The sequence below is a fragment of the Etheostoma cragini genome, chromosome 15, assembly GCF_013103735.1.
Source record: "Etheostoma cragini isolate CJK2018 chromosome 15, CSU_Ecrag_1.0, whole genome shotgun sequence".
In the NCBI taxonomy this organism is placed as follows: Eukaryota; Metazoa; Chordata; class Actinopteri; order Perciformes; family Percidae; genus Etheostoma; species Etheostoma cragini.
In genome coordinates, this window is record NC_048421.1 from 6,487,870 (window position 1) to 6,502,636 (window position 14,767).

Here is a 14,767-nt window from a genome sequence, read left to right on the forward strand (position 1 = left end):
AAATGATACGCTGTTATCCTGATAAATTTACTTTTTTGCTTTTTGTAACTGTTGCATATATGCAGTCTCCCCTGATTTAAATATAGCTCAGTGTAAATTTAATTTAATCAGTGCTGTCATCCTAAATGGAATCAGCTGGTGCAGGCGTTCACCTTCCTGCTTAACCAATCAGAATCGTACACAGATTGCAGGGTCCAATCCCAGACACAACCCTGCTTTAAAAAATCAGTTTCTCCCTTTTGCCATTAAGCTTTCATTGCAGCCAAAGTGTGCAACCCTCCTCCTCCTCTTCCATCTCCAGTCATCTACTCCAGCTGACCAGTCCCGAGCCTCCTTCGGTCTGGTCTTTGGGCTCCTTTGTTTAATATCTAGATTAGTCTAGATTACATCGGGTAGCTCTACCCCTAAATATATAACGCGTCTAATCGCCAAAGACTTCGTACATTTGATTGAGCTGTACAATAAACCTCATTTGCATATCTGCAAACATGTCTCTCCTGATTGAATTGACCCCAGTTAGACCAACATTGCTGCTTCCTATGTTTGATTTTATGCAAACTCAGTGACCTTTCTTGTTTCTCAGCTATAAAAACATCACATCAGGCTGTCAGTGGAGTTCACAGAGCGTCAGTTTCAACATATACCATGTTCTCTGTGGCTCTGCTGCTGCTGTTGGCAGCTGGATGTGAGTCTCTCTGGATTTGTTAAAGTCAGCAGTTCTTCTTTTGCAGTATAACATGATCATTTCTTACAAAACATTTTCTTTTTTAACAGATGTGAAGTGTGAACAGTTGACACAGCCAGCCTCTGTGACTGTGCAGCCAGGTCAACGTCTGACCATCACCTGTCAGGTCTCTTATTCTCTCAGCAGCTTCTACACAGCTTGGATCAGACAGCCTGCAGGAAAAGGACTGGAGTGGATTGGAATGGCAGCAGTTGGATCAACTACATACTATAAAGATTCATTGAAGAACAAGTTCAGTTTCGACTTAGAGGCTTCCAGCAAGACGGTGACTCTAAATGGACAGAATGTGCAGCCTGAAGACACTGCTGTGTATTACTGTGCCAGAGAGCCACAGTAACACAAACCACCAGTACACCTGAACAAAAACCCCTCAGAGCCTGAACACTTGTAACATGAAGCCACCAGAGGAGGAGCCCTCAGACCACTAATGGTTTCAACACCAGCTCCCTGTTACAGCAATGTGCATTTATGTGAATTAAAGACAATATTATTTTACATCACAACTGTTACAAAAACTCTTCATCCCCTATGAAATTAACTCAAACAATGAAATGTCTTTGTTTCGTCTCAATATGTGTATTGTTGTATATTTAGATGAAGATTCAGGGAATCTACATACTATTATTGGTATGACTCTTGAAGACTTCAAAGAGTATAACTTAATGAACAACCTTTGTTTTCTATGTCTTTTTTATTTTAATGTAATTTAAGTTAATCACAAAGTCTTCACATGATGTAGACAGTGCTAAATACGTATATAATGTTTTTGTTAGCCTATCACACACATATACTAAAGGAATGACTAACTCCAGTTTCTCCAAAAAGAAACTGAGATCAAAGTCAGATCCAGTTCCTCCTTGTGAGGAGGAGTCGATGCAAAACTCAGATATCTTCCACCTCTACTTATCTGAGTGCAGAGAGGAGGACAGAGAACAGTGGACACACAGTTTAACATGATGGACTGTAGGACAGGACTGCTGCTTTTAACTCTCTGCTGGGCAGGTGAGGATTTTCACTGACATGTATTAAACATAGTTCTGAATTATGTAACAACTGTGGTGTTTTTTAAATATTGACAGGTGTTGGTAGTCAGACTTTGACAGAATCTGAACCAGCAGTTAAAAGTCCTGGAGAATCCCACAGATTGACCTGTACAGCATCTGGATTCACATTCAGCAGCCACGAAATGAGCTGGATCAGACAGGCTCCTGGAGAAGGACTGGAATGGATCGCTTACATCAGTAGTCCTTCTGGTAGCACCAAATACTACTCTCAGTCAGTTCAAGGCCGGTTTACCATCTCCAGAGACAACAGCAGAGAGCAGCTGTATCTGCAGATGGACAGTCTGAAGACTGAAGATTCTGCTGTTTATTATTGTGCTCGAGAGCCACAGTGACTGGAGTTTATTAAGCAGCTGTACAAAAATTCTACAGTATTCTTACTGGGCTGATGAAGAGGATATACTGTATGACTGTAATATTTATATGATACAATTTCACATCATTTAAAAAAAAATATAACCCCTTTTCTCTTCATTATATTATATCCTGCTTTTCTGAGAAATATTATTACTCAACATTAAACACACAAAAACACAATAAAGATCACTAGTTGGTGAAAGTGCCAAAAACATCACAATGATCTAGTCGCTTAAATTAAACTACTTCAACTCCTGCAGTAAGAAACATTTCATGTCGATCCGCGTCCTCCCTAGACTGATAAACTATGCACTGTCTTACATGACTAATGTCCTCAGGTAAAGTCATAACAGACACTTCAGTAGGATTGATGTATGACTGGCTTTTAAAAATTAGGAAAAAAAGAAATAAAAATCAGGCTGCATGATTATGATTGTATTTCCACACACATATGAAGGTAAAATGTGGTGTTTATTACAGATGAGAAACTTGTATATGGATGAACTAAAGATTTAGTTCGTTACATTTTGTCACATTTCAGTTTCTGCGCAGCTGTTTTCCTCTAGAAGGGTCCAAGTGTCTCTATATGTCTGTTTTTTTAAACATCTGCAAACATTGAGACCATTAAAAGTCTTTCATCAAAAACTACAAAAAATATCACTATTCACATGATTCTGGCTGCTGTCAAAGTATTTCTGTTTGCAGCAAATACAGTCAGTAACCAAATATATGAAACAATAAATACAGGTAGTAGCTATACTACACACCTTTGATCAGACAGCATGCAAGGAAAAGACTGGAGTGATTGAACATGGTGATGTTCCACCAAACTACAAAGATTCACTGAAGAACAAGTGTACAATTAAGACTCACACAGTGACTCATCAGGAAACCTGAACAAAACCCCCTCCGAGCCTGAACACTTGTAACATGAAGCCACCAGAGGAGGAGCCCTCAGACAACTAATGGTTTCAACACCAGCTCACTGTTACAGTAAAGGATCAGTCTTTAGATTTTTTTAAATGGTGATTTATGTACACTACAGTATAAATGAATACTCAAAAAATCAGTTTCTCTTTCATAACATTGTTATTTCTTTTCGTTAACAATCTAAAATGTGTTTGTCAGAGAAACAATTTCCACAATTCCACCACTTCCCCTAGTCTTTGAAACAAAACTTGACATTCAAAACCATAGACTGTACATTCAACACCATAGACTGTATATTAATGGACAGCGCATGTGTGACGTCACCCATTGGTTTGTGGAGATCTGCTATCCGTTGTTGAGTTTGCCGTTACGGGTGCAGCCATCCTGGTGGATGTGATGATTTGAAACAAGAGGGGCAGACTGGGATAACAATTTAGCCGTGGCGCTGTAGCCACACCAGCCCGCATTACCATGTCAAAGCAGCCCCACTCACAGACACATGCATTCATTAATTACATTTGTGTACAGATAGTGAAATAATATAAGCAGTACCCTATGTAACAGATTTTTAAACATTTAATGTAAGTAACTGGCCAACAGTGCTTACTACTTTTTTTTAGAGAGCACATGTTTATAAAAAATTACTGTCATTCTCTACAGTATGTTGTTCTTTATTGTCACTGTCAGTGTGTTTGATTGTCTGTTTATCTCTGTTCACACTGTACATAATGGCTGTCTGGATCTCCTTATTTTCTCTGTTTTAACTCTCTTACTACAATCTAAATATGTTTTGATTACTGTCGGTACAGGGTTTTTCCTTGCTCAGAATGATCCTTTGGGGGAACAAAAAGCAGGGGGCGTCTGGGAAATTTTGAGGGTAAAAGACTTCAATTGCTGCATTCTGGTACATTTTTAGGCACCAATTTATGGTAAAAATGTCAATATTTATGGCAAGGAAATCACACAATTCTGGTGGCAGGTAACAATTCAAAACAGAAAATATATTGGAATATTATTATATTCAGTATTCCAGTAAGGGGGGTTTCCATCTGGGACATGGCCAAATTAGACAACACTTGACCCCAAAGTCCAGTTGTTTAATTAGCATGACTAGGGCTATGGTAACTTTTTTTTTCCTCAAGGAGCACGTTTTGCTACCAAGTTGAAAAGTCTAAGGTTGACTCACATAGGCTACTGCTTTTACTGCTAAATTGTACAATAACACAATCATGTTATGGATACAAAATGTTGTGAAGTGTAATGTTTTCTCCATTCTTTTGATCAATAATGAACAGCGCTGTTAATGAATACTGCCGACAGTGTAATGGACCACCACAGTTCATGCACATGTGAAAGGATTAATTGCAGAGTTTAACCTTTATGGTGTAAAACTAAACACTACATAAATGGGGCACAGCAGAAAGATGGAGCAGAACGACGCTTCTTGTTCCAGGTTTTCATGGCTGCTACTCTAGGCCTACACTTTGCATCAGGTGTTAAAACCAACTGTACCAAAACACTGAATTAGACTAGCCTACTATTTAACCTGACAACAACAGCCGGTCCCCCAGAGCAGCATCACTGGGAGGGTCCAGTACAGCCTGAACCCTGCAAACTGAGATCCTGTTTAAAGGTGACGTTCTTGATTTTTACCAAACGTCCCAATTTAAATAACCTCTAATTGGGTCAGTCTGCCCATCTTGGGACCAGGCCGGCCGTTGTCAACTGTCCAACTGCTTAATATGTATTCTTATTATTAATATGATTATTATTTTCATAACCATAGTGAAATCTTGCAAGCTATAAAAACCCGTCATATGCGGAGTCGGCCTGTATAGACAATTTATTTGTATATTTAAAATAAAATCTGACTTGCCCACATTTAAAAAAAAATGGTTCGGCCCCTCTGGCATTTGCCAGAATTGCCAGATGGCCAATCCCCCCCTGGGGAGGAGTGAGGGAGCCCTTACACTCTGCCTTACGTTACTGGCAATCACATCATAGCCACGCCCTAAAACAACCCCCTGCTTTATCACTGATATTAAAATCAACAAGACCATATTTGAAAAAATTAACATCATTCTGTGTTGCAGAAGACTTAAAATTAGCGATTGAGACCATAAACTCGTTATGAAAATGTTTCGACTACTGGTAATAAATCAAGTGAGAAATGGATCACTTTGTCACAGATTTCTACAGAAACCCACCTCCTTTTGAAACCCGGGTGTTTCCCCCTGCTAGAATTCAGATAGAATGCAGGTTTAAGGCACTTCCGCATTTAAAGCACTTTGCCGAACCCAGAAGCTTTGTCCACTAATATTACCAGTCTATCTTCAAAACTGTTTTCTTCATACATTTCTGCTCAAGGTTTCTTTCTGCTAGCCACCCACAATATTTCTGTGCATGGCTTCCTGGTTTCCCAAAACTAAAAAGTGTCCCGAGGCCCAAATCCCAAATCGTGCCTACGTTAATCCTACATCAAAAACAACTGGTGGAAATAAAATTGTTTGCGTTAACTCTTTATTAGGGCGTTCATTTTGACAGTCCTAGTTTAAAAACTTGTTGGTTTCAATCACTGATACATCATTGTCTGTACTACCACAAGACTTTTAGAAAGTGTTTAATATTTATTTATTTGTAGAAAAACAGCTGAATTTCTCCAAAACTTTCTTTTTTTTTGCACTGAAATTTACTAGTTTAAAAATCAATATTTAGTCCAATAATACTGTACATAACTTTTCTTCACATGAAAAAAAGGATTTTATCAAAAATAACTGACATGTTGTTTACCTATCTCCAGCCAACAAGATGATTTACTGTATGAACTGAATGCAATTTTTAGAATGAAAATATTATGAATAACTTTTATTTATAACAATAACATTATTCCATTATTTGAACTTTGCATTGGACAAAAGTGAGAGTAAATGAACACATTAAAATGTTACAAAATAAATAAATAAATAATAAATTACATTTAAATGTCATAAATAAATAAATAATAAAAACAAAGGAAAAATAAAGGATTATGTTTAGGATCGGGTTAAAAATCTGAAACAAAGTTAAAATGGTAAGAGATATGCTAAAACACAAGATACAGTTAGGAGAAAGCCAAAAAAAGGGAGGAGTCGATGCAAAACTCAGATATCTTCCACCTCTACTTATCTGACAGCCGAGAGGAGGACAGAGAACAGTGGACACACAGTTTAACATGATGGACTATAGGACAGGACTGCTGCTTTTAACTCTCTGCTGGGCAGGTGAAGATTTTCACTGATCTTAATTTGAAGTTGTCTTTAAAACATTACCAAAATAGAAAAGCAACTGATTGATTTCTTTATGTGACAGGTGTTGATGGTCAGACTCTGACAGAATCTGAACCAGCGATTAAAAGACCTGGAGAATCCCACAGATTGACCTGTACAACATCTGGATTGTCCTTCAGTAGCTACTGGATGGCCTGGATCAGACAGGCTCCTGGAAAAGGACTGGAATTTGTAGCAACTATCAGATATGACAGTGCAAGCATCTACTACTCTCAGTCAGTTAAAGGCCGGTTTACCATCTCCAGAGACAACAGCAGAGAGCAGCTGTATCTGCAGATGAACAGTCTGAAGACTGAAGATTCTGCTGTTTATTATTGTGCTCGAGATCCACAGTGACTGGAGTTGGTTGAGCAGCTGTACAAAATCCTACAGAACTCATTCTTGCAAGCTGGTAGAGAACACATTTGAATTTTTTTATAAAATGTATTAATGTAAACATTTTATATTACATTTTTGTATTTCTTGGGTTGTTAAGTTTTTTTTACAGTCTGTAATTTTATTTTAAAATTTGTTTTTAATTATAAATTAATAATCCTCCCTGCATTTACATAAACTTGCAAAAACATTAAAAACACAATATAGATCACTCATTGATAAAACGTCCAAAGTCAGCCAAAATTGAACTGATATTCAAACTTTAAAATGATTCAAATTGCCCTGTATTAAAAATCAATAGAAATGTCACTCTTTCCATCCCATACTGTAGTTTCATTAAAATTATTTCTGACTGAAAACACATAAAAAGTGGAGATGAGTGATGACAGCATTTAACGTTATTGATTACGTACAAATTGAATTTATTTGTGTCATGTATGGAGATATTATATTATTATATACTATTACTATTATATACTATTATATTATTAGATTAAATTATTTCAAATGTTTGACGAAAGTCTGGAAAATATGTGAAATTTTTTTTGACAGTTTAATGTTATCTGTATCTGGATATGAAGGAAACAAAAAATCCAGGCTTGTTTTCACTCTGCAGATATAACACTGAACAAACTCTTCTATTGACTCCAGTTAGACCAACATTGATGCTTCATATATTTGATTTTATGCAAACTCAGTGACCTTCCTTGTTTCTCAGCTATAAAACCATCACATCAGGCTGTCAGTGGAGTTCACAACACGTCAGTTTCAACATAAACCATGTTCTCTGTAGCTCTGCTGCTGCTGTTGGCAGCTGGATGTGAGTCTCTCTAGATTTTTAAAGTCAACAGTTCTTCTTTTGCACTATAACTTGATTATTTGTTACAAAACCATTTATTTTTTTTAACAGGTGTGAAGTGTGAACAGTTGACACAGCCAGTCTCTGTGACTGTGCAGCCAGGTCAACGTCTGACCATCACCTGTCAGGTCTCTTATTCTGTTGGTAGCTACTACACAGCTTGGATCAGACAGCCTGCAGGGAAAGGACTGGAGTGGATTGGAATGAAATATACTGGAGCTTCATACTACAAAGATTCACTAAAGAACAAGTTCAGTATTGACTTAGATACTTCCACTAACACAGTGACTCTAAATGGACAGAATGTGCAGCCTGAAGACACTGCTGTGTATTACTGTGCCAGAGAGCCACAGTAACACAAACCATCAGTACACCTGAACAAAAACCCCTCAGAGCCTGAACACTTGTAACATGAAGCCACCAGAGGAGGAGCCCTCAGACCACTAATGGTTTCAACACCAGCTCAAAGCCTGCACTCTTTCTTGAGTTTAAATACTTTTTGGTTTCAATATCTGATCATTGGCTCTTCTCCCACAGCAAAAACTGAATTACATGTTTACATTGTTGCAGACAATTGAAACAAACCTTGTTTGTATTATCAGGACTCAACATTTCAATTTAAAAAAAAAAGAGACATAAGATAATGTTCGTCAATCTCAAATCAAGCTTACAAGGGGATTTAATAAATAAAAACACATTTTTCTAATGATGATCATCTTGATAACTTTTATATAGAAACAGTAACACTATAACATTATTTACATTATCTGACAAGTAAAAACAAGTGTTCAAATGTTACAGAGTGACTAACTGTAACTAACTGCATTATAATGACATTACGTTAAAAATGTAAATAAAATCTGACTGCTGAAGAATAACACAAATTGCGTTAAGTAGAAAGCTGTGACATGAAAATATGTTTTTAGGAAATATTGAACAAAGGACACTGTTCAATCAAAAAGGAGGAGTCAATGCAAAACTCAGATATCTTCCACCTCTACTTATCTGACAGCAGAGAGGAGGACAGAGAACAGTGGACACACAGTTTAACATGATGGACTATAGGACAGGACTGCTGCTTTTAACTCTCTGCTGGGCAGGTGAAGACTTTCACTGGTCTTTTATTTAACATAGCCTTTATTTATGTCATCAGCTTATTCCACTTGATGTTTTCTTATCTTCTTTACAGGTGTTGATGGTCAGACTCTGACAGAATCTAAACCAGCAATTAAAAGACCTGGAGAATCCCACAGATTGACCTGTACAACATCTGGATTCACATTCAGCAGCTACCCTATGAACTGGGTCAGACAGGCTCCTGGAAAAGGACTGGAGTGGATCGCTTTTGTACACACAGGCAGTTCTCATTTCTATTACTCCCAGTCAGTCCAGGGGAGATTCACCATCTCCAGAGATGACTCCAGCAGTAAAGTCTATCTGCAGATGAACAGTCTGAAGACCGAGGACACAGCAGTGTATTACTGTGCCCGACAGCCACAGTGAGAGACGATAATAGGAGAGTCATACAAAAACTACTTCCTCTAATTACAGTCACCACTGGGAACATTCAGTTGAGATAATACTTGTTTTGCCAAAATGTCAACAAGTTATGTGTTAGTGTGGTGAAATTGTGTCCATATCAGAAGTACATGCAAGATGATCAACCAAATAACGTTTTCGCAACATTTACAATTAAAAAGCTTCCACACGATTTTCAGATTTCAGTTTTTTTATGAAATGATTTTCTTATTTATACCAAATTTACACAACATCCTGGAATTATCACATTTTACTGCCATAAAAAGAAATAATGCAAATATTTAACAAATCAAAACCATGTTGCCATTTTTTTCTCTGTCCTTTTAAAATATAATTAGATTGTTTTAATACCATATGTCTGTTTTAAGATCCTATCAAAAACTCTTCCCAATATGAAAGAAGCTGGATCTCGTGGTTTTGGTCATGACCCAGCCTTCATGACCATAGGTGAGGGTAGCAACGAAAACTGACCGGTAGATTGAGAGCTTTGCCTTCTGGCTCCATTCTCTTTTCGTCACAACAGTGCAATGAATTGAAAGTAACACCGCCCCCGCAGATCTGATTCTGTGACCAATCTCCCGCTCCATTGTCCCCTCACTCGCAAACAAGACCCCAATGTATTTAAACTCCTTCACTTGGGGTAAGGACTCATTAGCAAAAACTGTTCCCATTATGAAAAAAGCTAGATCAGATAAGTCTGAGGGCTAAAGTTGCTGTTTATTATTGTGCTCAAGAGCCACAGAGACTGGAGCTGTACAAAATCCTACAGAACTCGTTCTTACTGGACTTATGGAGCACAACTGTCTCACATTCTTAATCATTGAAGGTCAACCTTTACACCTTGGTAGGAAATGTTCACACCTTATCATGAAAATCACATAGAAATGATGGTGGAATGATTTTTGTCAAAAGATATAAATACAAATACATAAGTAAAAAATTGCCTTTTTTAAAAGGTAAAAAAAACATTGAGCTGTGATGACGAAAAATAAACTAAATCATAGTCCTCTAACCATCAGTTACAATAATGCATCTTCTGCTTTTCAATCATGTTGGTGCTTCACTGTCTCCCAGCATGCATTGGGTGGTAAGCAGAGAACAAGCACAGAGCTTTAATAACAAACAAATCTTATTGGGTGTCACAAGTAAGTAATCTTCTTCAATCAATCATCATTTATTTATATAGCACTTAACAGCAACCAACAGGTGTCCAAAGTGCTTTACATCAACCAAGAATAAACTAACACAACATTCAAAAAAGACAAGAGAAAAAACACATGAAGCATAGTAAACAGCAAAACAGATAACATTATTCGTTTAAAAGTAGCTACCATTCCTGTAATAAAACTCTGGAGGACAGACAAGGACTGGCTGTAACACTTATCCAAGTGTTGTCCACATACATGACCAAAAGGGAAGAAAAGCAGCGATTGTTTTTATTTAGTTCTTTTCAGCCCCTAATGCTCCAGACATTGATGTTCTCCTCCGAATGAACATCTGTTACAATCCTTTCTGCCATGAAATGACCATAAACCATCACAATGCCACATCCATATGTGCTGGGCACCACTGCTTCAATTAATCAATCAGATGACATAATCATGCTTAAATTACTGCTGTAGTATTGTTGATAATACCACACATGATATTTGAAAATAGCATTTAAAATGTACAAACTAATATGGACCTTTCATAGTCAATGAAAATGGATTCTAGTTTCATCAAAGATTTGTTTCCAGTCCAGATGTTTCCTCCCTGTGAGGAGGAGTCGATGCAAAACTCAGATATCTTCCACCTCTACTTATCTGAGTGCAGAGAGGAGGACAGAGGACAGTGGACAAACAGTTTAACATGATGGACTATAGGACAGGACTGCTGCTTTTAACTCTCTGCTGGGCAGGTGAAGATTTTCACTGATATTTATTTGAACTTGTCTTCAAAACATTACCAAAATTGAAAGCAACTGATTATTTTCTTTATTTGCTAGGTGTCAATGGTCAGACTCTGAGAGAATCTGAACCAGCAGTTAAAAGACCTGGAGAATCCCACAGCTTGACCTGTACAACATCTGGATTCACATTTAGCAGCTACTGGATGGCCTGGATCAGACAGGCTCCTGGAAAGGGACTGGAGTGGGTTGCGAGTAGCTATGACAGTAGTAACATCTACTACTCTCAGTCAGTTCAAGGCCGGTTTACCATCTCCAGAGACAACAGCAGACAGCAGCTGTATCTGCAGATGAACAGTCTGAAGACTGAAGATTCTGCTGTTTATTATTGTGCTCGAGAGCCACAGTGACTGGAGTTGGTTGAGCAGCTGTACAAAATCCTACAGAACTCATTCTTTGTTGCTAGTAGCGCCCAAGCTTAAAATGTTTTTCATGAAATGTGTATATTTAAACATTTTACATAACATTATAGTTGGTTTAAGCTTTTTATTATTATTATTTTATAGTCTGTAATTTTATTTTCACATACACTATGTTTTTGTTGTGAATTAATTATCCTCCCTGCATTAAAAACACAATAACGATCACTTATGGATACAAGGTCCAAAGACAGCCCAACAATCTGGTTGCTGAAATTAAACTTCAAACTACAAATATTTTACACTTCTACAAAGTAACACACGATTATGTATGTAAATTATATGATATGAAATCTATGAGACTGAAAAACGTTTTACTGTTTCTTTTATAAAATCACTAGAGGACAGTCAGTGTCTAGTTTCTCTCTCCTCTGTTACTAAAAGGAGAAACTCAGATCTGCTGTTCTCATTGATCTTTACTGACTGATACTCAAACACTGCAATGATTCATGTTTATCTCTAATAAAAATCAATAGGTAAATAAAAATATGTCACCCTTTCTATCCCATACTTTTAATTTAATTAACAATATTCTTTTAGAGAAAACAGGTGAAAGTAAAGATGAGTGATGATAGCTTTTAACATTATTGTTTAGAGTAAATGTACATGTATCATGCATGGAGATAACTATTTTATTTAAAAAAAAGATTATAAATGTGTGAACATAAAATAACAATATATCCATCAAGGAATTATATTTGTTTTTCAACCCAAGTGAAAGTCTAGAAAATAGGTGGAGACAATGTTGACAGTTTAATGCAATAAAAGTATTTGTACCTAGCTAGTTATGAATTATCATTATAAAAAATGATACCCCTTTTTTTCACTTGGCAGACATAATATCACTGAACAAACTCTTCTAATGTTGCTCAGCGTAAGTTCTTTCAGAAAGACCTAACTTTTAATCGGTGCACTAATAAATCGATTCAGCTGTTATCCTAATGAATGTACTTTTTTGCTGTGTGTAACTGTTGCATATATGTAGTCTCCCCTGATTAAGATATAGCTCAGCGTAAATTCTTCCAGGAAGACATCATTTAATCAGTGCTCTCTTCCTAAATGGAATCAGCTGGTGGAGGCATTCACCTTCCTGCTTAACCAATCAGAATCCTACACAGATTGCAGGGTCCAATCCCAGACACAACCCTGCTTTGAAAAATCGATTTCTACCTTTTGCTATTCAGCTGTCGTTGCAAGCAAAGAGGGCAACCCTCCTCCTCCCCTTCCACCTCCAGTCATCTACTCCAGTTTACCAGTCTGGAGCCTCCTTCGGTCTGGTCTTTGGGCTCCTTTGTCTAACATCTAGATTAGTCACAATTCCATCAGGGGGCTGATGGCTCTCTACCCACTACATATGACGATGGAGTCTAATTGCCAAAGACTTTGTACATTTGATTGAGCTGTACAATGAACCTCATTTGCATATCTGCAAACATGTCTCTCCTTATTGAATTGACTCCAGTTAGACAAACGTTCTTACGTTTGATTTTCTGCAAACTCAGTGAACTCCCTTGTTTCTCAGCTATGAAAACGTCACATTAGGCTGTCAGTGGAGTTCACAGCACGTCAGTTTCAACATAAACCATGTTCTCTTCATTAATCCTACATCAACAACAACTAGTAGAAATAAAATCGTTTGCGTTAACTCTTTATTATGGCGTTCATTTTGACAGCCCTAGTTTAAATACTGGTTTTAATCACTGATACAACATAGTCTGCACTCCCACAAGACTTTTAGAAAGTGTTTAATATTTATTTATTTGTAGAAATCCAGATGAATTTTCATTAAAAGTTGATGTTTTGCACTGAAATTCACTAGTTTAAAAATCTATGTTTGGTCCAATATCATTGTACATAAGCTTTATTCACATGAAAAACAGCAATTTTATCAAAAATATGAAATGAGATGTTGTTTACCTATCTCAAGCTGAGATATATGAACTGAATGCAATTTTTAGAATAAAAACATTATTAATAACTTTTATTTATGAAAAGTAACATTATTTCATTATTTGAACTTTGCATTGGACAAAATTAAGAGTAAATGAAAATATTCAAATGTTACAAAATAAATGAATAAAAAATAAAAATAAATGAAAAATAAATAAGGATTTGGTAACATTGGGTTAAAAATCTGAAAAAAAGTTAAAATGGTAAGAGATACGCTAAAACACAAAATACAGTTAGGAGAAAGCCAAAAAAGGGAGGAGTCGATGTTTCCTCCCTGTGAGGGGGAGTCAATGCAAAACTCAGATATCTTCCACCTCTACTTATCTGACAACAGAGAGGAGGACAGAGGACAGTGGACACACAGTTTAACATGATGGACTATAGGACAGGACTGCTGCTTTTAACTCTCCTCTGGGCAGGTGAAGATTTTCACTTATCTTAATTTGGAGTTGTCTTTAAAACATTACCAAAATTAAAAGCAACTGATTGATTTCTTTATGTGACAGGTGTTGATGGTCAGACTCTGACAGAATCTGAACCAGCGATTAAAAGACCTGGAGAATCCCACAGATTGACCTGTACAACATCTGGATTGTCCTTTAGTAGCTACTGGATGGCCTGGATCAGACAGGCTCCTGGAAAAGGACTGGAATTTGTAGCAACTATTGAATATGACAATGCCAGAATCTACTACTCTCAGTCAGTTCAAGGCCGGTTTACCGTCTCCAGAGACAACAGCAGAGAGCAGCTGTATCTGCAGATGAACAGTCTGAAGACTGAAGATTCTGCTGTTTATTATTGTGCTCGACACCCACGGTGACTGGAGTTGGTTGAGCAGCTGTACAAAATCCTAAAGAACTCATTCTTGCAGGCTGGTAGTGCACACAGTTAACATTTTTTATAAAATGTATTGATGTAAACATTTTATATTACATTTTTGTATTTTTTGGGTTGTTAAGTTATTTTACATTCTGTAATTTTACTTTAATATCTGTTTTTATTGTAAATTGATAATCCTCCCTGCAGTTACACAAACTTGCAAAAACATTGAAAACACAATAAAGATCACTCATTGATAAAAGGTCCAAAGTCAGCCAAAATTGAACTGATATTCAAACTCTAAAATGATTCAAATTGCCCTGTAATAAAAATCAATAGAAAATGTCACTCTTTCCATCACATACTCCATCCATCCATCCATCTTCGACCGCTTATCCGGTATCGGGTCGCGGGGGCAGCAGCTCCAGCAGGGGACCCC

The 14,767-nt window shown here is 37.0% G+C and overlaps 1 protein-coding gene and 3 gene segments (V, D, J or C); all 4 read left to right on the plus strand.

The window, feature by feature from the left end:
- The window catches only part of LOC117958146, a 141,947-nt gene that overhangs the window by 13,847 nt on the left and 113,333 nt on the right, over positions 1–14,767 (plus strand). The window lies entirely within an intron of this gene.
- Positions 646–1,082, plus strand: LOC117957902. The segment is given in 2 exon segments: positions 646–685; positions 775–1,082. Coding segments are annotated over 2 exon segments (348 nt in total).
- LOC117957903 lies at positions 7,541–8,009 on the plus strand. The segment is given in 2 exon segments: positions 7,541–7,614; positions 7,705–8,009. Coding segments are annotated over 2 exon segments (345 nt in total).
- Positions 10,953–11,525, plus strand: LOC117957894. The segment is given in 2 exon segments: positions 10,953–11,092; positions 11,180–11,525. Coding segments are annotated over 2 exon segments (360 nt in total).